Source organism: Grampus griseus (assembly GCF_964374135.1).
Source record: "Grampus griseus genome assembly, chromosome: 3".
NCBI lineage: Eukaryota > Metazoa > Chordata > Mammalia > Artiodactyla > Delphinidae > Grampus > Grampus griseus.
In genome coordinates this window covers 163,494,906-163,522,657 of record NC_139019.1, presented here as the reverse complement: position 1 = coordinate 163,522,657, position 27,752 = coordinate 163,494,906, and the positions used below count along the sequence as shown (strand labels likewise).

The 27,752-nt window shown below is 45.5% G+C and overlaps 1 protein-coding gene across 4 annotated transcripts in view; it reads left to right on the top strand.

Annotated features, from left to right (window-relative positions):
• Positions 1-27,752, top strand: part of CACNA1A (calcium voltage-gated channel subunit alpha1 A) — a gene marked incomplete at both ends in the record, with an annotated part of 236,581 nt that overhangs the window by 88,126 nt on the left and 120,703 nt on the right. For all 4 annotated transcript variants that reach the window (XM_082652568.1, XM_082652565.1, XM_082652567.1 and 1 more), the window contains 2 exons: positions 22,653-22,744; positions 25,599-25,751. In XM_082652568.1, the coding sequence (XP_082508694.1) occupies positions 22,653-22,744; positions 25,599-25,751 (245 nt within the window). The remainder of the gene's footprint in view (positions 1-22,652; positions 22,745-25,598; positions 25,752-27,752) is intronic.

Below are 27,752 nucleotides of genomic sequence, written 5' to 3'. Positions count from 1 at the left end.
GTCTGTGTAAAAATGAGAAACAGAGGCAGGCTCACTAGAGGGTTTGGCTGCTTGGCCTTGGGACGGGAATTTGGGGACATTCTTCTAAGACAAAGAATAAACTGACTCAGGTTCATTTTGCTGCTTGCTCTCCAAGCCCTGCGTCTCTTCTGCTTTCTTTTTTTTTTTTCCTTCTCATTTTTGGATCCGGACATCTGCTGACTCATCTCTCCAAGCAAGGAAGGAGAGAGGAAGTCGGAATTGTTCATTGACCGTTTTCCTTCTTCAGTGAGTCAGCTGTGATTCACATTTTAATTAATGAAGGAGAAAAACCCAATCGGTTCTAAGGCATGTGTCCAATCACCCATACCTCCAGGCTGGTTATATTCATAAGAATAACCCCCACAAAATGTGGGATGCCCTTAATTAAACTACAGTTTTTTCCCTCTGTTACTCCTGAGGACTCCACCAGGCCCTCCAAATTCCGGGTCCCCAGTGGAACTCCCGGATCCAGAAGCAGCTGATCTGAGCCCCAAAGCAGCAGGGCTAATTCCTGCAGAGTTAGTCTGAGGTCAGAATGAGAAACGGGGTGTCGAGCCCTCCTGGGACAGCAAAAGGATCATGGGAATGTGATAGCCTTTCCTGAGTTGGTCTTTGGCTCTAATCCCAGCCTCAAGCTCTGATTCTCCCCTCCCCGGCTCCCGATACCTTGGGGCCTGAAATTTGTCAGAGTCGATAGCAGGGGTGGTTTCAAAGCTTTTGGTTTGCCGGGGGAAGGAGAGAAGTTCAGATCACCGTGACCGCTACTTCCTGAGGGCTTACTAGGCATCAGGCGGTACGCTCAGCACTTTTCATGAATGGTCACATTTAATCCTGCCGCTGTCCGTAAGAAGAAAAAGCTTTTATAGAATTCTCCATTCTCCCAGTGAGGAAACTGAGGCACCTACCTGCAAGGCTGGGAAATGGAATCTAGCTAAGTGCCCGGGAAGAAGAAACAAAAAGCAGTCTCTGCTGCAGGTCTTCACGACAGCCAAGCTCCACACTTTGATCCGTGTCACCTCTTTACAAGTCCTACCTTAGGGCAGCTTTAAGAGACGCCCCTATCTTCTTCCACCCACCTCCCCTGTTTCTTGGACTTCCTGCCCTGAGGACTTGTTCTTGCCTTAAAATGGGGTGAAGCAGGAACCTGGCAGAATGTCTTGCCCCTAATTTGAAATCTGATTTGGAAAAGGCAGCAGAGTATTCCTGCCTCCTGAGGTGAGGAAACCTAGAATTGAATCCTGCCTCTCCAGAGACCTTTGTCTCAGAAACTGGGGGCTTTAGGAACGATCAGATAGATGGGCAGGCTTCATGGTCAGCCATTCCCCCTTTCATCAGTCAAGGTCCCCACAGGAAACAGAATCCACCCACCAAGTGGTTTCAGATGAAAAGCGTGTCATGAAGAAACTCCCTAAGAGGTGAGGGCAGGTCGAGGAAACAGGTCATGGATGTTGAGATCCCGTGAAGGAAGTCATTGCTGTCCCTACACTCCTGGAACCCCATAAAGGCAGAGCCACACAGGGAGGACTAGGCTCAGAACCAGGGAAAGGGTACGGAGGAAATACTCCAACCTCTCTCCCTCATCTTCTACCGGTGCCTCCCACTGGCCAACCCAACAGGAACCAGAACCAAGTATTCTGGGAGATATAGTCCCCAGGGCTGACCTTGGCAGGGCAAGAGCAAGCTAGAGAATGGATCTGGGGGGCAAACGGGGAATAATCAGCACACACCAGTGTGTGACCAACTACGTGCCCCCGATGATGTAATGCACTCTATAATGCGACTATCGAACTGCACGATACAGCAGAGTAACCACTAGCTACACATGGCTACTTAAATATAAATGTAAATCAATGAAAATTAAATCAAACGAAAAATTTAGTTGCTTAGTCACATTTTAATTCATGGCTGTTGGCTGCCATATTGGATAGCTCAGAATAGAATGTTCCTGAAATGTTCACAGAAAGTTTCATGGGCTGGCATGGCTCTGATGTAACCTGAGGCCCTGCAGGTTATGAGATGGAATAGAAGGGAGTCAGGGGTGAGACTGGACAATGAAAGAGGCAGTTTTGAAGCGGGGCAGAGTGTAGATCGGTGGGGAGGAGATTCTCTAGATAAAGGAGCGGAGGGAGAAGCAGGGAGGTTGAATGAGCAGCTTTGCTGGGATAGAGGCTTTACCCCTTGGGGCAGAGTAGAGTCAGAAAGCTTCAGTTCAGGGTCAGCTCTGAAACTTAACCAGTGTGTGATCTCAGAGAAGACACTTGGCTTCTTGCAACCTCAGTTTGCCCATCATCGAAGTGGGTGTCAGCTCATCTTCCATGATGATGATGCCCATGAACGGGGCTCTGGAAAAGTAAGACTGTATAAAGTGTTCATTGTTGCCATGTTGGGAAGTGATCACTGAGGCCAGAACGGCACAAGAAAACCTTTCCTGCACGGTGTCCCTTTGGCTGGATCTTCAGTATCCCTCAATGCTTCTTCATCATTAGTCAACGCCTTATTAAATTCACCCCACATCTTCCCACCTTTCCATGATTCCTTGGGATCTTGCCAACTTTTTCTTGAGGTGTTGGTAGTCACTTTTATGAACTCCCTTCCTTTCCATTTTCCTGGCATCATCGTCTCTTTTTTGTTTCCTTTTTCTCCTCTGTCTCAGAGATGTCCATGTCCCATCACTTTCCCAAGCCTGGGACGTATGGCAGAGTAGCTAGAATGAATGGAACAGGGGATCAAAACCCAACTCAGCCATGTACTAGCTGTGTGAGCTTGGAGCACTGATTTAACCTCTCTGATCTGGAACGTATACCAGATACTTTCCACCCTACCTCATAGGGTCGTCGTGAGGATTGGATAAAATAATGCACACCACCTGACCCACAGCAAGCACTGAACAAATGTTAGCTTCTTTCTAAATCTGTGGGTTATAGCTTTATATTTAGAAGTAGAACGTACAAAGAGAAAATCACATGTATATGAATACAGTTTGAATAATTTTCAACAACCGAACGTACTCATGTAACCAGCACACAATTCAAGAAACAGAACATCCTTAAGCCCCAGAAACCCTCTCGTTCACCTCCAGTTGCCAGTAACCCCATCCTGCTATGGTACAGCATAGATTATTCTTGCTTCTTCTTTTTTTTTTTTAACACCTTTACTGCAGTATAATTGCTTTACAATTTTGTGTTAGTTGCTGCTGTATAACAAAGCGAATCAGCTATACATATATCCCCATATCTCGTCCCTCTTGGGTCTCACTCCCACCCACCCTATCCCACCCCTCTAGGTGGACACAAAGCACCAAGCTGATCTCCCTGTGCTATGCAGCTGCTTCCCACTAGCTTTTTTTTTTTTTTTTTTTTTTCTATACTCGGGCCTATCACTGTTGTGGCCTCTCCCGTTGCAGAGTACAGGCTCCGGACGCACAGGCTCAGCGGCCATGGCTCACGGGCCTAGCCGCTCCGCGGCATGTGAGATCTTCCCGGACCGGGGCACGAACCCGTGTCCCTGCATCGGCAGGCGGACTCTCAACCACTGCGCCACCAGGGAAGCCCTAGCTATCTATTTTACATTTGGTAGTGTATATATGTCCATTACACTCTTTCACTTTGTCCCAGTTTACCCTTCCCTCTCCCCGTTTCCTCAAGTCCATTCTCTAGTAGGTCTGTGTCTTTATTCCCGTCCTGCCCCTAGGTTCTTCATGACCTTTTTTTTTTTTTTTAGATTCCATATATATGTGTTAGCATATGGTATTTGTTTTTCTCTTTCTGACTTACTTCACTCTGTATGACAGTCTCTAGGTCCATCCATCTCACTACAAATAACTCAATTTCGTTTCTTTTTATGGCTGAGTAATATTCCATTGTATAGATGTGCCACATCTTCTTTATCCATTCATCTGTCAATGGACACTTAGGTTGTTTCCATGTCCTGGCTCCTGTAAGTAGAGCTGCAGTGAACATTGTGGTACATGACTCTTTTTGAATTATGGTTTTCTCAGTGTATATGCCCAGTAGTGGGATTGCTGGGTCATATGGTAGTTCTATTTTTAGTTTTTTAAGGAACCTCCATACTGTTCTCCATAGTGGCTGTATCAATTTACATTCCCACCAACAGTGCAAGAGGTTTCCCTTTTCTCCACACCCTCTCCAGCATTTATTGTTTGTAGACTTTAATGATGGTCATTCTGACTGATGTGAGCTGATACCTCATTGTACTTTTGATTTGCATTTCTCTAATGATTAGTGATGTTGAGCATTCTTTCATGTGTTTGTTGGCAATCTGTATGTCTTCTTTGGAGAAATGTCTATTTAGGTCTTCTGCCCATTTTTGGATTGGGTTGTTTGTTCTTTTGATATTGAGCTGCATGAGCTGCTTGTAAATTTTGGAGATTAATCCTTTGTCAGTTGCTTCGTTGGCAAATATTTTCTCCCATTCTGAGGATTGCCTTTTCGTCTTGCTTATGCTTCCCTTTGCTGTGCAAAAGCTTTTAAGTTTCATTAGGTCTCATTTGTTTATTTTTGTTTTTATTTCCATTTCTCTAGGAGGTGGGTCAGAAAGGATCTTCCTGTGATTTATGTCATAGAGTGTTCTGCCTATGTTTTCCTCTAAGAGTTTTATAGTGTCTGGCCTTACATTTAGGTCTTTAATCCACTTTGAATTTATTTTTGTGTATGGTGTTAGGGAGTGTTCTTTTATGTGTAGCTGTCCGGGTTTCCCAGCACCACTTATTGAAGGGGCTGTCTTTTCTCCATTGTGTATTCTTGACTTCTTTATCAAAAACAAGATGACCATCTGTGTGTGGGTTTATCTCTGGGCTTTCTATCCTGTTCCAGTGATCTATATTTCTGTTTTTGTGCCAGTACCATACTGTCTTGATTACTGTAGCTTTTTAGTGTAGTCTGAAGGCTGGGAGCCTGATTCCTCCAGCTCTGTTTTTCTCTCTCAAGGTTGCTTTGGCTATTCAGGGTCTTTTGTATTTCCATACAAATTGTGGAATTTTTTGTTCGAGTTCTGTGAAAAATGCCATTGGTAGTTTGATAGAGATTGCATTGAACTTGTAGATTGCTTTGGGTAGTATAGTCATTTTCACAATGTTGATTCTTCCAATCCAAGAACATGGTATATCTCTCCATCTGTTTGTACCATCTTTAATTTCTTTCATCAGTGGCTTATAGTTTTCTGCATACAGGTCTTTTGTCTCTTTAGTTAGGCTTATTCCTAGGTATTTTATTCTTTTTGTTGCAGTGGTAAATGGGAGTGTTTCCTTAATTTCTCTTTCAGATTTTTCATCATTAGTGTATAGGAATGCAAGAGATTTCTGTACATTAATTTTGTATCCTGCTACTCTACCAAATTCATTGATTAGGTCTAGTAGTTTTCTGGTAGCATCTTTAGGATTCTCTATATTTAGTATCATGTCATCTGCAAACAGTGACAGCTATATTTCTTCTTTTCCGATTTGGATTCCTTTTATTTCTTTTTCATCTCTAATTGCTCTGGCTAAAAAATCCAAATCTATGTTGAATAATAGTGGTGAGAGTGAGAAACCTTGTCTTGTTCCTATCTTAGTGGAAATGGTTTCAGTTTTTCACCATTGAGAACAATGTTGGCTGTGGGTTTGTCATATATGGTCTTTATTATGTTGAGGTAGGTTCCCTCTATGCCTACTTTCTGGAGAGCTTTTATCATTAATGTGTGTTGAATTTTGTTGAAAGCTTTTTCTGCATCTGTTGAGATTATCATATGGTTTTATCCTTCAATTTGTTAATATGGTGTATCACATTGATTGATTTGTGTATATTGAAGAATCCTTGCATTACTGGGATAAACCCCACTTGATCATGGTTGTATAATCCTTTTAATGTGCTGTTGGATTCTGTTTGCTAGTGTTTTGTTGAGGACTTTTGCATCTATCTTCATCAGTGATATTGGCCTGTAGTTTTCTTTCTTTGTGATATCTTTGTCTGGTTTTGGTATCAGGGTGATGGTGGTCTCGTAGAATGAGTTTGAGAGTCTTCCTCCCTCTGTTATATTTTGGAAGAGTATAAGAAGGATAGATGTTAGCTCTTCTCTAAATGTTTGATAGAATTTGCCTGGGAAGCCATCTGGTCCTTAGCTTTTGTTTGCTGGAAGATTTGTAATCACAGTCTCAACTTCAGTGCTTGTGATTGTTCTGTTTATATTTTCTATTTCTTTCTAGTTCAGTCTCAGAAGGTTGTGCTTTTCTAAGAATTTGTCCATTTCTTCCAGGTTGTCCATTTTTTTGGCATATAGTTGCTTTTAATAAGTTTCCTTATTTATTTTCATTTTGGATGATCTGTCCATTGGTGAAAGTGGGGTGTTAAAAAGTCCCCTACTCTGATTGTGTTACTGTCGATTTCCCCTTTTATGGCTGTTGGCATTTGCCTTATGTATGGAGGTGCTCCTATGTTGGGTGCATAAATGTTTAAAATTGTTATATCTTCTTCTTGGATTGATCCCTTGATCATTATGTAGTGTCCTTCTTTGTCTCTTGTAATAATCTTTATTTTAAAGTCTATTTTGTCTGATATGAGAATTGCTACTCCAGCTTTCTTTTGATTTCCATTTTCATGGAATATCTTTTTCCATCCCCTCACTTTCAGTCTTTATGTGTCCCTAGGTCTGAAGTGGGTCTCTTGTAGACAGAATATATATGGGTCTTGTTTTTGTATCCATTCAGCCAGTCTATGTCTTTTGGTTGGAGCATTTAATCCATATACATTTAAGGTAATTATCGATATGTAAGTTCCTATTACCATTTCCTTAGTTGTTTTGTGTTCGTTTTTGTAGATCTTTTCCTTCTCATGTGTTTCCTGCCTAGAGAAGTTCCTTTAGCATTTGTTGTAAAGCTTGTTTGGTGGTGCTGAATTCTCTTAGCTTTTGCTTGTCTGTAAAGGTTTTAAGTTCTCCGTAGAATCTGAATGAGATCCTTGCTGGGTAGAGTAATCTTGGTTGTAAATTTTTCCTTTTCATCACTTTAAATATGTCCTGCCACTCCCTTCTGGCTCGCAGAGTTTCTGTTGAAAGATCAGCTGTTAACCTTATGAGGATTCCCTTGTATGTTATTTGTTGCTTTTCCCTTGCTGCTTTTAATATTTTTTCTTTGTATTTAATTTTTGATAGTTTGATTAATATGTGTCTTGGCGTTTCTCCTTGGATTTATCCTGTATGGGACTCTCTGCACTTCCTGGACTTGGTTGACTATTTCCTTTCCCATATTAGGGAAGTTTTCAACTATAATCTCTTCAAATATTTTCTCAGTGCTTTTTTTTTTCTCTTCTTCTTCTGGGACCCCTATAATTCTAATGTTGCTGTGTTTAATGTTGTCTCAGAGGTCTCTGAGACTGTCCTCAATTCTTTTCATTCTTTTTATTTATTCTGCTCTGCAGTAGTTATTTCCACTATTTTATCTTCCAGGTCACTTATCCGTTCTTCTGCCTCAGTCATTCCGCTATTGATTCCTTCTAGAGAATTTTTAATTTCATTTATTGTGTTGCTCATCATTGTTTGTTTGCTCTTTCATTCTTCTAGGTCCTTGTTAAACATTTCTTGTATTTTCTCCATTCTGTTTCCAAGATTTTAGATCATCTTTACTATCATTACTCTGAATTCTTTTTCAGGTAGACTGCCTATTTCCTCTTCATTTGTTTGGTCTGCTGGGTTTTTGCCTTGCTCCTTCATCTGCTGTGTGTTTCTCTGTCTTGTCATTTTGCTTAACTCACTGTGTTTGGGGTCTCCTTTTCTCAGACTGCAGGTTCGTAGTTCCCACTGTTTTTGGTGTCTGCCCCCAGTGGGTAAGGTTGGTTCAGTGTGTTGTGTAGGCTTCCTGGTAGAGAGGACTGGTGCCTGTGTTCCGGTGGATGAGGCTGGATCTTGTCTTTCTGGTGGACAGGACTGCATCCGGTGGTGTGTTTTGGGGTGTCTGTGAACTTATGATTTCAGGCAGCCTCTCTGCTAATGGGTGGGGTTGTGTTCCTGTCTTGCTAGTTGTTTGGCATAGGGTGTCCAGCACTGTAGCTTGCTGGTTGTCAGGTGAAGCTGGGTCTTAGCATTGAGATGGAGATCTCTGGTAGAGCTTTCACCATTTGATATTACATGGGGCTGGGAGGTCTCTGGTGCACCAATGTCCTGGACTTGGCTCTCCCACCTCAGAGGCTCAGGCCTGACACCCGCCAGAGCACCAAGACCCTGTCAGCCATGCGGCCCAGAAAAAAAGGGAGGGAAAAAAAGAAAGAAAAATAATAATTAAAATAAAATAAGTTATTAAAGTTTAAAAAATTAAAATATTATTAAAATTTTTTTAAGTAATTTAAAAATAAGGAAGATAGAAAAGAGCAACCGAAGCAAAAAACATATCCACCAATGATAACAAGTGCTAAAAACTATAAAAAAAATAAAATAAAATAAAAGGACAGACAGAACCCTAGGACAAATGGTAAAAGCAAAGCTATACAGACAAAATCACACAAAGAAGCGTACACATACACACTCAGAAAAAAAGGAAAAAATATGTATATATTTTTTTTAAAAAGGCAGAGAGCAACCAAATCAGTAAACGAATCTACCAGTGATAATAAGCTCTAAATTCTAAACTAAGATAAACATAAAACTAGAAACAAATCAGATGCAGAAAGCAAACTCCAAGTCTACAGTTGCTCCCAAAGTCCACTGCCTCAATTTTGGGCGTTTATTCATTGTCTATTCAGGTATTCCACAGATGCAGGGTACATCAAGTTGATTGTGGAGATTTAATCCGCTGCTCCTGAGGCTGCTGGGAGAGATTTCCCTTTCTCTTCTTTGTTCGCTCGGCTCCTGGGGTTCAGCTTTGGATTTGGCCCCGCCTCTGCGTGTAAGTCGCCTGAGGGCCTCTGTTCCCTGCCCAGACAGGACGGAGTTAAAGGAGCAGCTGATTCGGGGCCTCTGGCTCACTCAGGCCGGGGGGAGGGAGGGGTACGGATGCAGGGCGAGCCTTTGGTGGCAGAGTCCTGCATGACGTTGCACCAGCCTGAGGCATGACGTGTGTTCTCCTGGGGAAGTTGTCCCTGGATCACAGGACCCTGGCCGTGGCGGGCTGCACAGGCTCCCGGGAGGGGAGGTGTGGAGAGTGACCTGTGCTCGCACACAGGCTTCTTGGTGGCAGCAGCAGCAGCCTTAGCGTCTCATGCCCGTCTCTGGGGTTCGTGCTGATAGCCACAGCTGGCGCCTCTCTGTGGCGCTCGTTTAGGTGGTGCTCTGAATCCCCTCTCCTCACGCACCCCAAAACAATGGTCTCTTGCCTCTTAGGCAGTTCCAGACTTTTTCCCAGACTCCCTCCCGGCTAGCTGTGGCACACTAGCCCCCTTCAGGCTGTGTTCATGCCGCCAACCCCAGTCCTCTCCCTGGACTCCGACCTCCGAAGCCCGAGCCTCAGCTCCCAGCCCCACCCACCCTGGCGGGTGATCTTGCTTATTCTTGAACTGTAAACACATGGGATCATAAGGTGTGCTCTCATTGGCTTCTTTCCCTTGACATTGTATGTGTGGGATCCATCCATGTTGTAGCTGTAGCTGTAGGTCATTCATTCTCATGGCTGTTTATCTACTATGCTGGTGATAGGCATTTGGATACTTTTCACTCTGGGGCTATTACAGAAAAAAGTACTGTTGACACTCCTACTTGTCATTCAGTGACCACAGCTCCCATTTCTATGGGAGGTATTCCTGGGTGGAATTTCTGGGTCATGGGGTGGAATCTGTTTAGCTTTGGCAGAAACTGCCTAACAATTTTCCCAAGTGGTGGAACCAATTGCAGTGCCCACCAGCTGCGGGTGAGAGTTTAGCTTTTGTTTTTATTTTGCTCCACAAGTGCCTCTCCTGTAGGAGGTGCCCACTAAATGTCTGGGAATTAAATTGAAAACGTAGTTATCCATTTCCTTGAGAACTTTACTCCATCAGATATCTCGTTTGGATCTTCAGGCTGTCCTTCTCTGGGGACACAATGCTCTTTGCTTGCAAACTTGGCCAGATCTCCTCTATTTGGAAGACACTCTGCCCCCACCTCCCTCAAGTTGCCACATTCTCTTCCCCCCCTTCTCATCTCAGTCTCTCAAGGAGAGGTTTCTCTTCCCCCGCCTCCTTCAGCCTTGCAATCAGCAATGCAATGCGATAAGGCCCTTCAGGAGGCCCACCACGACCTGCTCATCTCCAAATCCACAGACCTTCACGCAACATCTATCCCCTTTTTGTCCCCAGCAAACCCACCCCTCTGTGGCCCTCGTCTTTTCTAGAATCACTTACCTTGCACCTTCTGGGACTCTTGCATCTGCTTCTGCTCCTTTTTATTTAAGAAAACACTGCACTTTAACACAGCTTCAGGAATCACCCAAAATAGAAACGTGCCCTTTTGTGCCATCCTCTACTTCAAATAAAGACAAATAAGAGGAAGAACTGTTCCATGCAAATGTTAAGGCACTTGAGAGGACATTGTGTGAGTGGTAAGAACTTCACATTAAGGGAGAAAAGGCAAGAGAATATCTGTGCCACCCAGGGAGGGGGAAGGACTTCTCAAATTTAAAAGCACAAACTCTAAAGCAAAACAAACAAACAAAAAACTTGATTATATGAAAACTAAGATGTTCTGTTCAGATAAGGACATAATGGGGACACTTTGGTTCCCACATCCAGATCCTAGCTGTACAATGTCCTACAAATCCTTGAGCAAGTTACTCCACCTCTCTGTGCCTCAGTTTTCTCATCGATAAAATGGAGAGACTAGCATCTACCTATGGGCTGTTAGGAGTTTGAAATGAGTTAATATTTATAATCATTTAAAATAACACCTGACTTGTGGTAAGAACTAAAGTAGTGTTTGTAAATAGTGCATAGGATGGATGGTAGAAAAAAAGTGACCAGGGATTAATAGCTCACAGCCGTTCATTATGGGACCCCTAGGCACATGTGACTTTTTTTTTCTTTTCCATTATGGTTTATTAGAGGATCTTGAATATAGTTCCCTGTGCTATACAGTAGGACCTTGTTGTTTATCCATTCTATATATAATAATTTGCACCTGCTAATCCCAAACTCCTAATCCATCCCTCTCCTACCCCCTCTCTCCTTTGGCAGCCACAAATGTGTTCTCTATGACGTGTGACTACTCTTAATGGAAATGAATTAAAAGTAAATACAATTTAAAACTCAGCTTCTCACTCACACTGGCCATATTTCGGGAGCTCAGTGTCCACATGCAGCCGATGGCTACCATATTGGGCAGCACTGATCAAGATTATAGGGGGGAATAGTCAACAACAATAACACAGCAACCCCTGCCAAGTGGGGGGATCGGGGGAGGGTTGGACTGGGCGTTTGGGACTAGAAGATGCAAACTATTATACGTAGACTGAGTAAAGAACAAGGTACTACTGCATAGCACAGGCAACGATATTCAATATCCTTTAATAAACCATAATGGAAAAAAATATGAAAAAGAATATATATATATACTGAATCACTTTGCTGTACAGCAGAAATTAACACAACATTGTAAATCAACTATACTTCAATAAAACTAATAATAATAACCAAAACCAAAAATAACACAGCAACCCCAAGGGGAAAGCAGGCAAAAAATGGGATCCGACAGGTTAGGGAAGAGAAGTCTGAAAAGCTAATCAGTAGATGACATGGTACTCAAAATCACTTGTAATCAGAAAGATGAAAATGAGAACAGTGAGTATCTCTGCATGCCTCTTAGAGTGGAAAAAATGAGAAAGGTGGTTAAGTCAAGGGTTAGTGGGATTTGGGGACAGAGGAAGATCCTCCCCACTCATGGGGGCGTGGCCACCCTGGAGGGTCATCGGCAGTGCCTAGTCCAGTTAAGTGCAGACCCACCAACAGTTATGCTCCCAGCCACCCATCTCAGGGAGACTTTCACTGGGTCTGTAAGGATTGAGTATGGGTATATTCACTCCATCGCCATCTGTGGAAGAGGATCTGGAGGCCGCCTGGTGTCTGTCCCTGGGGGATGGGGAGGTGGGATGTGGCGGCTGCACCTAGGGAGCCTGGGGACCAGTGAGAGCCCCAGAATGCACGTCTGCTGTTCTGTTTTCATTGGCTGAAAACAGAGAACAACAGAATATTCCTAACTTCATGCCATTCGTGTAAATTTAAAATATATGCACTCAAAATAAAACACGTTTTACAAGAATGCACTCCAATAAGACAAAATTAGACATATCAGTCTCAGGGAAAAAGAATGAAAGTAGAACATGGAGATAAAAAGGAATGAATGATGAATGAACGAACGAACAAACAAGAGAGGGGTATTGCACAGACCAAAGGCGAAGCTATGCCATGAACTGAAAAAGTGATTATCTCAACTCTCTGCAATTCAGGGTTTAAAAAAGGAATTTTAGAAATAGTTTTCCCAAGAGAAGCTAAAATCTAGGTGATACAGGAATGAACTTGAAGAAGATTTGAAAAATCTATGAATGGCAAGAATATAGACTGTACGGGCAGTAGTTATGCTCCTAAATACTCATCTCAGGAAGATTGGACCCAGATCTATGAGGGCAGGTGCTTCTCTTTTTAATTAAAAAAAAATTTTTTTATAGAAGTATAGTTGATTTACAGTGTTGTGTTAGTTTCAGGGGTACAGTAAAGTGAATCAGTTATACACATATATGTATGTATATACATTCTTACATATATATATATACACACACACACACACATATATGGATTCTTTTTCAGATTCTTTTCCCTTATAGGTTATTACAAAACATTGAGTATAGTTCCCTGTGCTATACTGTAGGTCCTTGTTGTTTATCTATTTTATATATATAGTGTGTATATGTTAATCCCAAACTCCTAATATATCCTTCTCCTTCCTTTCCCCTTTGGTAACCGTAAGTTTGTTTTCTGTGTCTGTGGATCTATTTATGATTTGTAAATAAGTTTATTTGTATCATTTTTTAGATTCCACATATAAGTGATATCATATTGTCATATGATATTTGTCTTTCTCTGTCTGGCTTACTTCAGTTAGTTGATAATCTCTGGGTCCATCCATGTTGCTGCAAATGGCATTATTTCATTCCTTTTTTATGGCTGAGTAATATTCCATTGTGTATATATCCCACATCTTCTTAATCCATGCATCTGCCGATGGACATTTAGGTTGCTTCCATGTCTTGGCTATTGTAAATAGTGTGGGCAGGTGCTTCTTCTAACCAGAGGTCAGGGGTTTGACGACATCCCCCCTCCTCTCCCCTGCTTTCCAACCACGCTAACATCTCCTTCTCATTCTCCTGTCCCCTGCCCCTCCCTCTCATCTGGCAACTTCACTCTTCACCATAAGGTCTCTCCAGCCCCAGGGCCTTTGCACATGTTCCCCTCCTCACCCACCTGGCACATAGTAGTTGCTCCTCTGCAAATATTTATTGACATTCTGATTTCCAGCCAGCTAGAGAAAAATCTAGCTCCTTCTTACACTTAAGTTAGTGGAGGTATAAAATTGGCTGAGGTCCCAGGACAGGGTAAGTGAGTGTGGTGGAGTTAACCAGGGGCAGCAGTCTGGGGCTCTCGCTGGGCCCTAGGCTCCCTAGGTGTAGCAAAGCCAGACTCAGGACACAGGCACCACATGTTAGCTGTGTGACTGTAGGCAAGTAGTTAACCCCTCAGGGTCTCGGTTCCCCTGTCAATGAACTGAGTGTAGAGCATTCACCTGGTAAAGATGCTGAAGCATAAAATGGGACCTCAGTGGGCTTCCCTGGTGGCGCAGTGGTTGAGAGTCCGCCTGCCGATGCAGGGGACACGGGTTCGTGCCCCAGTCCGGGAGGATCCCACATGCCGCGGAGCAGCTGCGCCCGTGAGCTATGGCCGCTGAGCCTGCGCATCCGGAGCCTGTGCTCCGCAACGGGAGAGGCCACAACAGTGAGAGGCCCGAGTACCGCAAAAAAAAAAAAAAAAAAAATGGGACCTCAGTATGTAAGGCCATTAGCATATACCTGGCAAAGAGAATAAACTCAATGAATGTTGGTTCCTTGATCAGTGAGTTCTGGTATAACTTAGGGGCAAGTAACAAAATAAAAATTTAAATGATGATGATGATGATGATGATGATGATAGCAAACATTTATATAGAACTGACTAAATTCCAAGCACAGTGCTAAGCATATCACCTAAATTCCCACACCTATAAAGGGAAGTACTATGATCATCCCCATTCTACAGCTCAGGAAACTGAGGCACAGAGAAGTTGAGTATCTTGCCCAAGGCCACACAGCTAGTGATTGGCAGAACTGGGATTTGACCCAGGGCTCTCTGGCTCTTAACTGCTAGGAAGAGTGTTTGTTATCCACATTACAGGAAGTCTGCAGGCTGGGAGCTTGGTTGCAGTGTTGGTTCTGCAGCTCAGCAGTGTCTCCAAGGAATCCTTTCCATCTTTCCACTCTGCCATCTTCAGTGTAAGGACTTTTCTTGGTAACTTTTACTACTCACAGTTCCAAGATGTCTACCCAGCCATCTTGTGTAGGCACAAAAGCATCTGGCCAAAGAAGAGGAAGGGCTGTCTCCTGCCCTGTGACTCTTCTCAAAGAAGGGAAACTCTTTCCCAGAAGCACCCAGCAGACTTTCACTCAGATCCTGTTAAGCACAAGACTGGGTCATGTGACCCATGCTCCCATTGCAAGGAATCCTGGGAGAAAGAGACTATTGGGTATTTTCTGCCTCTTTGATGGAAGGTGGGCTCCATTAGCAAGGGAGGGGGTGGGATTGTCTATCGAGCAGACAACCATCTGTGTCTTCCCTGATTTTTTCCTAGTTTAAGACAAGTCCTGTCATCTACACAGCCTTCCATCTCTTCTGGAATATAGTCTATTAGTTATCACTATGCTTTCCTACATTTCACTTCATTATTCATTCATTCATTCAACAAACATTTATTGAGCACCTACTCTATGCCAGGCACAGTTTTAGGTCCTGGGGATACAGCTGTGAGCAAAACAGATGAAAATTCCTGCCCTACTGGGGATACATGCTAGAGCAACACCATCCAATGGAACTTTCTACAATGATGGAAATGTTCTCTGTATGCGACTGTCCACATGTGGCTGTGAAGCGCTTAAAAGTCGACTGAGGAACTGAAGTTCTCATTTAATTTAAATTAAATTAATAATATATTTAAATAGTTATGTGTAAGTGTGACTAATTTAAATAGTTATGTGTAAGTGTGACTAGTGTGACTGAGGAACTGAATGTCTAATTTAGTTATAAATGTATATTTAAATAACTATATGTAGCTAATGGTTACTGTATCAGGCAGCATGGCTCTAAAGGCCAAGGGATACATCATCGACTTTTCTCTCTTGACACATAAACATACTCAGTTCTCTTCCACCCTAAAAAGACTCCCTTCTCATACCCAGGCTCTTGTTTCCAGTTCCTCTCCTCTTGTTCTCTCCAGCCATCAACCATGGCGAGACTCCCCAGTGTGTAACGGATGCTTTTCATCCCTTGCATCTTACTCATTTCTGTGCTGCCCCGGAGACCAATGACCTCTCCTTTCTCGAAACGCTTTTGAACTTGACCCTCAGAGATGACACTCTTCTGCCAGGTCTCCTCCTGCCTCTGTGACTTCTCCCTCTTTTTCACCAATATCTTTCCTCTACTTGTCTCTTTTTTTTTTTTTTTTTTGCCCCTCCCCAACATTCCATTGGGGATTCTTGGCTTTTTTCATTGTATCTATCTACCCTGGGATATCTGGTCTACCAGATATCATTTATCTATCTACCCTGGGATATCTGGTCTACCAGATATCACATTCTTACTTGACCCTTGACCACGCCTGACGCATTCACCAAATATGCATTGAGTACCTGCTGCGTCATGAAAGGTGCTGCAGGTACTGCCAAAAAAAAGTCTCTGCACAGTCGTAGAGAACAAATATATGGACACCAAGGGAGTGGGATGAATTGGGAGATTGGGATTGACATATATACACTAATATGTATAAAATAGAGAACTAATGAGAACCTGCTGTATAGCACAGGGAACTCCACTTTGCTCTACAGTAGAAACTAACACAACATTGTAAAACAACTATACCCCAATAAAAAAATGTCTCTGACCTCCTGGAGCTGATATTCTAGAAGAGGAGGTGAATAATATATACAACTTAATAAACAATATAATTCCAGAGAGTGAAGGTTCTCTTTATCTGGAGGGGACACGGAAATCCTCTCTGAGAAGAAAAATTTGAGCTGCAAGCTGAAGGATTTGAAGAGGGCCAGCTAAGAAAAGAGGGAGAGAGTTGACGGGATGGAGCAAGTGTTTGAAGTAGAAGAGATGGCCAACATATCATTCCCATGGTGGAAAAGAGGTTTTCCCATTGGAAGAACAGAAAGCCAAAGCGCTTGGAGTATAGCACAGAGCAGTCAGTGGGAGTAAAGTCACACAAGGTCTTATGGTCACGCTACAGTTTGGATTTTATTCTAAGCCAGGTAGAAGCCACCGGAAGGTTTTAATGAGGGAATTACAGAAAACTGGCTTCCCAAACTTAACGTGTCCACCATCCAGCTCTTGACCTTCCTCCAAACCACGCCCTTCCTCCATCATCCCCATCTCAGTTGACAACTCCATCCTTCAGGTAGCCCAGTCTTAATCCCTCTCTCCCACCACATGCTCCATCCTTCCATTGGAAGCCCTGGTGGCTGCCGTATTGTTCTCCATAGTGCTTCACACTATCTGACATACCGTATATTTTCCCATTGTCACTTTTTTTTTAATTTTAATTTTAATTTTTTTTTACATCTTTATTGGAGTATAATTGCTTTACAATGGTGTGTTAGTTTCTGCTTTATAACAAAGTGAATCAGTTATACATATACATATGTTCCCAGGATAGAAAGCCCAGAGATAAACCCACGCACATACGGTCACTTTATCTTTGATAAAGGAGGCAGGAATGTACAGTGGAGAAAGGACAGCCTCTTCAATAAGTGGTGCTGGGAAAACTGGACAGGTACATGTTAAAGTATGAGATTAGATCACTCCCTAACACCATACACAAAAATAAGCTCAAAATGGATTAAAGACCTAAATGTAAGGCCAGAAACTATCAAACTCTTAGGGGAAAACATAGGCAGAACACTCTATGACATAAATCACAGCAAGATCCTTTTTGACTCATTGTCACTTTGTTCATGGTGGCATCCTCAGGTCCTACCTGAGTGGCTGGTGCATAGCAGGTACTCAATAAACCCTGGTTGTATAAATGGACCACTTGGTGTTCCAGTCATAATCAGAAAGCCATTCTTCCCTTCCCTTTCTTTCCCACCATTGCCCCCACCCCATCCAACAAGCCATGTGAGGTAGAAAACTGGGGTTCAGGAGTCCTGGGGTCCTGGGTTCACATTCTTACTTGGTGGTGTGGACCTCCATGCATTAGTAACTTATCTGGGCTTCAGTTTCCTCCTCTGTAAAATGGGACTCATCCTGCTGACTGCTGGGATGCAGGGAGGACTTGATGAGCCCAGGCATGTTTCCTGGTGCACAGCAGTCAATGGCAGCTATATATAAATCGGGGCCTCCTTTGTACTCCCACTGCCTTTGTCCTAGTTCTAGCCCTCATTACGCTGGTCGACTCTTGTGGCTGCCTCCTAATTCCTCCCTCCATCACCACCAATCTGTCCTTTCAGCTGTCAGGCTTGTCTTCCTCACGCCAACCCTAATCACATCCCTCCCCTGCTCCAAAACCTTACATGACCCTACTGTCCACACGACAAGACCCACCTTCTCTGCCTCCGGTTTCCCCCCACCACGTATCCTGAGGGAAGCCTTCTGCCTCTGTAGGACATTCTCGGCCTGAGAAGCCTTCCCCCTCCTCCTGTTCTCCTCCTAAATCCTTGTCATCCATCCAGGGAGGGGGTCGGGAGATAGTACACCTTGGGTGCCAGCTAAGATTGCACTGGGCAGGCGGGAGGTTGGATTATCTGCATTTCAGAGGCTCAGAGAAGTTAGGGCAAATTCAGGGTCAGGGTTTAACTCCAGGTCTAAGATTTTGTAACATTTTGTGCTGTGCTGCCTCTTCAGACTTGGGCTCCAAAATCATGCTGTCCCCAGCCCTCCTGTCTGTATTCATTTCCTCCTCGTTCCTGCCTCCTACAGCCCTGGAGCCAAAAGGACTTGAATCTCTCACCCACTTACTGGATAGTCATCTAAGGGCAGAGCTGAGTTCATCTCAGCTTTATCCTCGTGTCCAGTATGACCGGGTCTAAACCCATCATCTCTCACCTGGACCAGGGCAGTCACCTCCCCCCTAGTCTCCCAGCTTCTGGCCTTGACCCCCAGAGGGGTCTTTTTTTTTTTTTTTTTTTTTGCGGTACGCGGGCCTCTCACTGTTGTGGCCTCTCGCGTTGCAGAGCACAGGCTCCGGACGCGCAGGCTCAGCGGCCATGGCTCACGGACCCAGCCGCTCCGCGGCATGTGGGATCTTCCCGGACCGGGGCACGAACCCGTGTCCCCTGCATCGGCAGGCGGACTCTCAACCACTGCGCCACCAGGGAAGCCCCGGGGTCTTATTTTAATACAAGTCAGATCATGTCGCTTCAGTGCTCAGAACCCTCCATGGCTCCTACTTCACTCGGAGCAAAAGCCAAAGTCCTCACCGTGGCCCACAAGGCCCCGCGCCATCTGCCCCATCACCCCCCAGGCCTCATCTCCTCCCACTGTCACCCTGGCTCACTCAGTTCCAGCCACACTAGCCTCCTTGCTGTTCCTCACATGTACCTTTGCACTGACTGTCCCTCTGCCTAGAGTTTTCCTCTGACATATTCCTGTGGCTCACGTCACATCTTTATCCCACTGACTCTTTCTCCATAACTGAGCTGTGTGGTCCATTCACCACTGGCCACGTGTGGCCATTGAGCACCTGAGCTGAGATGTACCATATGTGTAGAATGTGCACCAGGATTTCAAAGACGTGCTCCGAAGGGAAGAATGGATAGAATGTCTTGAGAATAGTCTTTCGTATTGATTGCCTGTTGAAATGATGCTTCTGATACACCAGGTGAAAGAAACTATATTTATTAAAGTTAATTTTACCTGTTTCTTTTGACTCTTAATGTGGCTACTGGAAAATTTTTAATTTCACCCACGGCTCTTCTTGTTTTTTCCTTTTTTTGTTTTCCTTTTTTCTTTTCTGTTTTTAATGGAAGTATAGTTGATGTGCAATGTTGTGTTAATTTCTGCTATACAGCAAAGTGATTCACTTATACATATATATACATTCTCTTTTTTTATATTCTTTTCCATTATGGTTTGTCATAGGATATTGAATATAGTTCTCCGTGCTGTACAGTAGGACCTTGTTGTTCATCCATTCTATATATAAAAGCTTACATCTGCTAACCCCAGCCTCCCACTCCATCCCTCCCCCACCCCCTCCCCCTTGGCAACCACCAGTCTGTTCTCTATGTCCAACACATGGCTCTTCTTAAAGTTCTACTGGGCAATGCTGGTCTGAACATCCTTAGCTCTGAACTACTTCCCTGCCAGGCAGGAAAGAGCAGTTGGCCTTTACCAACTGATACGTGTGTCATCACTCCCCTCACCCTGCCCCACGCTACCAGTGCAGCCCCTTCTCTGCACTGCTTTTCTCCCTTGTACTCATCACCCTGACATCTGGCATATGTACTGCGTTTATTCTCAGCCTCCCCCATGCAAACAGGGATTCCTATGACTCGTGTCCCCAGGACCTAGACAGGGCCTGGCACATTGCAGGTGCCCAGTTAATGTTTGTGAAGTGAGTGAATGAAAACTCCACAAACGCTTGTCATTTTACTGTGCATGCCCTCACCAATGGCTTTTATCTGCCAAGAAGGAAGAAAGTGAAATAGACTGGTGATCTCTAGGATGGAGTTTTAGGAATGCCAGTGACTATCGGAAAGTTGGGAGAGGAGAAGAAAAATAGAATTCAATGAATGAAAAGTTCTTTGGGGTTGCATGGCATGGCCCCCACCTATACTTCAGCTTCGTGGCACCATCCACATCCCCACCAGGCGCCATCTCATTCTTTGAATTTGCCAAGCTCCTTCCCACCCCAGGCTCTTCGTCTCTGCCATTCCGTCAGCCTGGAAAGTTCTTCCCCCCACGGACCAGATTCCTCCTCCTCTCCCATGAGCCCTCAGCTTGAGACGGGGTCCACCCTGGGTCCCAGACGAGTTAACACTACCTGCTGTGTGCCCTCAGAGCAGTGGTTTTCCCCTGCTCTCTCTAAGAACGCATGACACCTGTGACGGATTCATTCTCTGTGTGCCTTTTCTGGTTAAACATTTTTCTCCCACATCAGCTCCGTGGGGCAAGGAGGACCTCAGGTATTGCTTTGCCCAGCACACAGGACGTGTTCAGATATGCATTTGTTGATGGTGGAAAAGGAGGTCAGCCCAACCTAATAGACCCGTCTCTGCTCTAGGGATAGCTGGGAACACCCCTGTCTTAGTTTGGTGTGCCGTGCCTCCATATTGACCGTGAAACAAGGATTCAAGTGCAAGTAGCTCATCTGGGAAGCGACTCCGGAAGGGTGGGTGGGGGGCAAGGGTGGGGAGACAAGGAAGAAGGAAGGGTCGAGCAGGTAACCCGCTGCGGGCAGCTGGGCTCAGCCTCTCTGGGAGCCTGTGTAGAGCTCACACCTCAGAGGATCTGGGAGGAGGGGCAAGGGAGCTGGGGAATTCATCCACCTACTCCCAGCAATCTTTGGTGGAGGGCTGCTCTCACAGGGGAATTCACTCCCTGGGCCTGTCTCAGCTTCAAAGAAAGTCCTGAGACAAAGGCGTGCCAATATTGGTTATTTACAGACGCAGATACTGGTTGTCTCAAAGACAAAGAGATGTACTATATATAAAATAGATAATCACCAAGGACCTACTGTATAGCACAGGGAACTCTACTCAATATTCTATAATGATCTCTATGGGAAAAGAATCTGAAAAAGAGTGGATGTATGTATATGTATAACTGAATCACTTTGCTGTACACCTGAAGCTAACACAACATTGCAAGTCAACTATACTCCAATATAAAATAAAAATTAAATTTAAAAAAAGACAAAGATGGGACTTCCCTGGTGGCGCAGTGGTTAAGAATCTGCCTGCCAATGTGGGGGATACAGGTTCGAGCCCTGGTCTGAGAAGATCCCACATGCCGCAGAGCAGCTAAGCCCATGTGCCACAACTACTGAGCCTGCACTCTAGAGCCCGCGAGCCACGACTACTGAGCCCGCATGCCACGACTACTGAGCCCATGTGCCGCAACTACTGAAGCCCGCACGCCTAGAGCCCACGCTCCACAACAAGAGAAGCCACCGCAAGGAGAAACCCACGCACCGCAACAAGGAGTAGCCCCTGCTCACCGCAACTAGAGAAAGCCCACGCACAGCAACGAAGACCCAACGCAGCCAAAAATAAATAAATAAATAAATTTATTTTTTAAAAAGACAAAGAGATGTAGATACTGGGTACTCACAGATGCAGATATGGTTGTTCAAAGTAAAAGTCATAAGATCCAGATCCCTGGACAAAACTGAAGACACCCCCAAATTATTTGCATGGTCTCCCTCCTCTTAACCACAGAGCCCTCTGTTTTTCAGCATTTCTTGCCCATCACGTGAGGCTCCAACAACAGCGTCTTCTGTGGCATAGTCCCATGGTGGTTCCTACTACATTTCTTATTCAGGAAACGCGTCTGGGGGTTCCTTGGGTTGAGGAGGGTCTCTGAGACCCCTTTTCTCACCAGCAATACTTTTTACAAATGAGGTCTTAGGATGGGGTCTTTACGGGGGGGCTTTCTAAGGGAGGGTCCTCTCACCTATCACCGTGATTATTACTCACCTGTATTTGCAGGAGTGACTTTTTGCCCTGAGGTTCGGGGTCTGTAGCCGCCTTCTGGAGCTGATGTCAGCTGGTCCACCCCAGCAGGGCTACACCCATTGTTTGGGTTGTTTGAGTAGCTTAGTACACTTCCTTTGTTCTGGGCACAATGCCAAACACCTCACATGTATCAATTCATTTAATCCTCACACCCCTTTGATGTGTAGGTACTGTTGTGATCCCTGTTTTACAAAAGGGGGAACTGAGGCAGGGAGAGGGGAAGTAACTTGCTCAAGGTCACCCAGCTGGGAAGTGGCAGAGCTGAGATTTGAACCCATGCTGGCTGGGATCTTAACACTAAACTGCTTTCTTGCCAGTTGATAAAGAGACCCGAGCCCCAAAGGATCTGCCACTCCCCCGGTCCTTCCCCCAGGGCCTCCCAGCCTCCCCAGGATCCATCCTGATTGTGAGTTGCAAAATACACTGAAAGTCCCCCCGACCAGGTGCCACAGGAAGCTTCTGTTCTTCTCAGCCGAATGTTTACTGAGTATCATCGACCATACACCTATCTGGGGTCTTCGTAAATCATCTTTTATCCTGTGAAACAGGTACTATTAACACTGGTTTACAGGTGACAAAACCGAAGCCCAGCCATGTCAAGTCACCTGCCTGTGGTCACCCAGCCAATACACCACCACATTGAACCCCCGCCCACCTGTCTGACCCTGAAACCCACCTTCTGCTTTCTGTTCTGGCTTCTTTCTTCCAGCATCTTGGCAACAGTTGGGACGGAGTTTGACCTAAGAACGCTGAGGGCAGTTCGAGTGCTGCGGCCGCTCAAGCTGGTGTCTGGAATCCCAAGTGCGTGAGTTTCCAACCGTGACCAGGGGTCTGCTCAGGGGTCCCGCGAGCCCTTGGTTTCCGCTCTGCATAGCGTGTCCCAGGAACCCTTGGGTGCTTCCCCAGCCTGGGTCAGGGCAGCCTCCACTTCGGGGAAGTCCCTCAGGGGACTCCCCACCAGGCATCTGGCTGCAGGTCTGGATGGGCTCCTGAAAGCCAGCCAGGAGCCTCACCCATCACCACAGCACCCATTTATTGAGCATTTCTCTATCAGGAGCCATGGGAAGCGCCACCCAGGTCCTCCTACTCACAACCCTGTGAAGTCGATAATGCTGATATCTCCATTTTACAGATGGGGAAACTGAAGCTCAGGGCGGCTGAATAATTTGAGCAAAGTCACGTGGCTGAGAATGGCAGAATTAGGAGTTAGCCAGTCTGACCCCAAGCCTGGGAATACTGGTGGCAATGACCGTTACCATTCATTGAGCGCCTACTGTGTACCGGGCACAGCAGAAAGAGCTTTTTGTGTATTATCTTAGTTCATCCTCACAATCACCCAGTGAACCCATTTCACAGATGGAAAGGTGGAGGCTCAGAAAGGTCAAATGACTCACCTGAGTTCTTAAAGCTTGACGGCAATGAGCTCCAAAGTCTATACCCTCATCCTCCAGGGATGCTTCTACTCCAGATCCTTTGGGGGTGGCTGCACGATACAGGGTCAGGATTAGGTTCAGCTGGGGAAAAAAAAAAAACAGGGCTAGACATTTTCTGTCCTACTGCTTCAGTAGTAGTAGTAGTAATAATAATAATAATTCCTATTTTTTTAACATCGTTATTGGAGTATAATTGCTTTACACTGTTGTGTTAGTTTCTGCTGTATAACAAAGTGAATCAGCTATATGCATACATATATCCCTATATCCCCTCCCTCCTGCCTCTCCCTCCCACCCTCCCTATCCTCCCCCTCTAGGTGGTCACAAAGCACCGAGCTGATCTCCCTGTGCTATTATTTTTTTATTTATAAGCACTTACTATGATCTCCCTGTACTATTAATTTTTATTTATAAGCACTTACTATGTACCAGGCACTGTTCTAAGTATGTGACATGTTTTTAACTCATTAATCCTCACAACAAGCCTGTGAAGTAGGTTCTGTTATTACCACCATTTTACGTTTCATTAGCTTCGTTCTTCAGGTTCCTTGCCATCCAGATTCAAAGAGTAAGATTTTCTACATAACCACCAGCAGGGTCTTTTTGTTAGAGAGAAGGCATTTCTACTCAGGTGTCTGCAAGATTCCAGTGGGTGCCTACATCGTATGAAATCAAGGGCCAACCCAAAGCTAATACTAATAAGAATTTTTGTCTAATGACCACCTATGATGTGCCAGGGACTTTGCTAGGTATGAACTTTCTCATCTAATCCTGAGAGGGAGGTGCTATTCTAATCCCCATTTACAGACGAAGAAACCAAGGTTCAGAATGGGAACTTCCCTAGAAGCAGATTTAGATAGGTGTTCAGATGCACTTGCTTTATGGAGGGAGTGCTGTCAGGAGAGAGAGAATGAGGGCAGCAGGACGGGGTAGCAGAAGAACCTGAACAAGGATGCCGCCTCAGCCGGATCCTGCAGGGAGCTCTGGAGTGTGAATAGCGTCAGAGTTGTTTCCCACTTGAGGCAACAGGCTGGTCTTTTGTACTCCTGTGGTCAGTTATTGGGGGTGGGAGGTGGGGAAGCGATAGCCTCCCAGGTGAGGAGCTTTGGATAACCAAGGGCAATACTATGAAAAGAGGAGCATCTGGGAGCCGTCAGCAGCAAATGCCCACAGCAGCTGGAGGGAGGGTCCACCAACAGCAAAGGAGATCTGGCCTGGACATCAACTTCAGACAGTGTCCAGAGCCTGAGCCACTCTGCCACGTGCATCAATCACCCTTACATTTTGGACCCCTTGGAGTAGCGTAGTCCCCCTGTGGTCTCCACCCCTCAGGAGGTGCTAATCGTGGGCCATGGGAAGTTCTTCTCATCGAGAAGCAAGACCCAAGCTATATGTTTGAATCCTCATTTTAACCATAGACTTTCCTAAACATACAGAACAGTGGTTACAAACAGAGGATTTGACATCATTCCGACCTGGATTCAAATCCTGGCCCTGTTATTTATCATGCCCTAAGGTGAATCATGACATCCGCTGAGCTTTGCTTCCCACCTCTGTAAAATGGGGATAATTTTACACGTGCGCCTGCCTCATGGGGTTGTTGCTAAAAGCCAATGAAATAATGTCTGGTTTCTCAGGGTTGAAACTAGGACATTGACTGCTTTCCCAGGCAGAGCTGCAACTAGCGTATATGGCGCCTCTGTATGAATTAGGAAAAGACGCCCTCTCTTGGTGGAAAGAAGTTAGAAAAAGTCACCCCGCTCTGGGTGAAAGCCACCCGACACCCAAGAACGGGGCTCAGAAAGCCATGAATTTCCACCTCTTTCTTGCCCAAAAGGTCATCAAATGGGACAGCCTATGTCCAATACTTTTTAAAATATTTTAAAGATAAAAAGTGGGGAATTCCCTGGCGGTCCAGTGGTTAGGACTCCGAGCTTTCACTGCCGTAGTCCCGGGTTCAGTCCCTGCTTGGGGAACTAAGATCCCACAAGCCGCACGGCGCGGCCAAAAAAAACCAAAAAAGAAAGTGCTCTAAAATATTAGGAGGAATTGTTCCTATTATTATAACGAGCAGCCTCTGTGTCTTCCATCTATCTTCCCTCACTCTCGCCCAGTCCCCAGCCTCCTGCATGCTCTGGGTTCCCTCAGGAGGCATCTTGGGGGTGGGATTTGGGGGTGCCTTCTCACAGGCCTGTGGGGCCTCTCTCTGTGTGTTTCCCCAGGTTTACAAGTCGTCCTGAAGTCGATCATGAAGGCAATGATCCCCCTGCTGCAGATCGGCCTCCTCCTATTTTTTGCAATCCTTATTTTTGCAATCATAGGGTTAGAATTTTATATGGGAAAATTTCATACCACCTGCTTTGAAGAGGGCACAGGTAGGTCCGAGCAGCAGCGTATTTTTTTGCCCAACCTTCCTCCCCTTTCTTTTCTCCCTTAGGGATAAGCTCCTGCAAGGGATCTACAGGGGTTTGCTTCTTTCTCCTGGAAGCTGGGAGAACCTCCCCCCGAAAGCACTGCAGGCAAGGCAGGGGGTGAAACAGTCCCCGAGATCTTGGTTGTCGCTGGGGCATTGCATTGGGGTCCCCGAGAAGCTATCTCGGGGTGAGTGGTTCATTTGGGAAGTGATCCCAGGAAGCACCATCAGAGGAGTGGAGAAGTGAGACAGGGAAGGGAAAACATCTAGTAAAGGGGGTGTTATCAAGTACCATCTTCGGCAACCAGACCTCCGTTCCATTGGGCACCTCGGGGAAACAACGTACGTCACGCTCAGAGCCATCCCACACGTGGGGCGAGGGAGCTGGCTACTTATCCACCAACTTCTGTCCGACATTGGCAAGGACTGCCCCCTGGGAGGGCATTAAGGCCCCGGCACTGCTGGCTGCCCTGACACTGGGCTGGAGCACGTATCAGAGGTGTTTTCGGTGGGCGCATGTAGGGGCAAATGACGGCAGCATGTAGGCGCAGTGCCCACAGCCTCTGCCTAGTTACCTTGCAGCGACCCCAGACCCTAACGCATGCTGAGTTCTAAAGCCTCCTTTCCCTGGAGGAGAGAGTCGAGGATGGCTTCTGGTCTCCCCCGAATGTGCCATAAAGACACCCCGCTGGGAGTCTTGGCACCAGCCAGTCAGAACCAGAGCACAAGCAGGATCTTGGCTCATCCGCTCCCGGCACTATGCCAGCGTCAACCCCTTAGCTGCTGGATCAAGAAAGCAGGGTGGGCGCAGGAGAAAATCCAGGAGGGCCGGGAGGCACAGCCCCGGTGCTCATCTCTGAATCAGCAGTGGGGCAACGTGGTTGTCCAATGCTCTCCACACATTCAAGGACCCGATAGCTTCCAGATACATCTTTGATTAAATCCCCTGCTATCCAAACCTAGCTACTTGCTCTCTGACCAAGAACCAAATGAAATCAAATAGGAGGGAAGCCTGTATTTCAATATTTGGACCACGGGCCGCCTCAGTGTGGACCGGCTGAATGACAGCGCTAGTCGTGCGTCAAAGAAACTGTGAATTGAGACAGTTAAAGCCCAGAGGGGAGCCCGTTGGGAAGGGAAAGAGATTTCAGGCCTGTCTTATTAGGAAGAAGATTCTGACTGGGAGTGGTTTCCCATCCACCTTCTCTTCCCGATGACCCCTGGGTAGCAGAGCCCTCTCCCCAGACCTCCCAGAGGGCAGCAAAACCCAGTAAGGAAGGTTTATTTGAGATGCTTTTATTGCCTCCTTTTTCTTGCTCCTCCCGTCTCCTTCTCTCCTGGGCTTGTGAAGTTTGCTCAATATGGGATGTCCTAATTATTTCTTTCCCCGATGAAGAAGGTGTTAATTGAGGCAGAGCTATTTCTGCTCCTGGCCTCGTCACCCAGGCAGAAATGCTAGAGGGAGAGATACAGGGCAGGGCCCCTCGGAAAAATCAGCCGAAGATAGAGAAACCAGGATTCCTGGATCCTAGGTTTCTTGTTGTTGTTGTTGTTGTTTTCTCTCTCTCTCTCTCTCTCTCTCCAGCAAAGGGGACAGAGGACTGGCTTGAGTCTGAATTGAGGTTTTAAGGGGACAGATGTGGGTGGGGCAACCGGAGGGTAGGAGGCCTTGATTTAGGGAGGATGACTGAAAAGCTCGCAATTAAAAATATAAGGCATGTGAGTAAGAGACAGATATAAACAGACACCCAGGCAGCAGGTTAATTTTAAAATATATTTATAATCAAATTCCTCAGACTCTCTGGATGGTTGCTTTTCTAGAAGCAGCCCTCAGAGTGTTTCGTGATGAGGGGGCAGGTGGGGGGTTGAGGGGAGCGGGTCGCAATGAAGAACACCACTAGGCAAAGCTGCTGAAGACAGACAGGTTTTCCCTTGCAGACAGGTTCTCCTTATCATCAGGAAC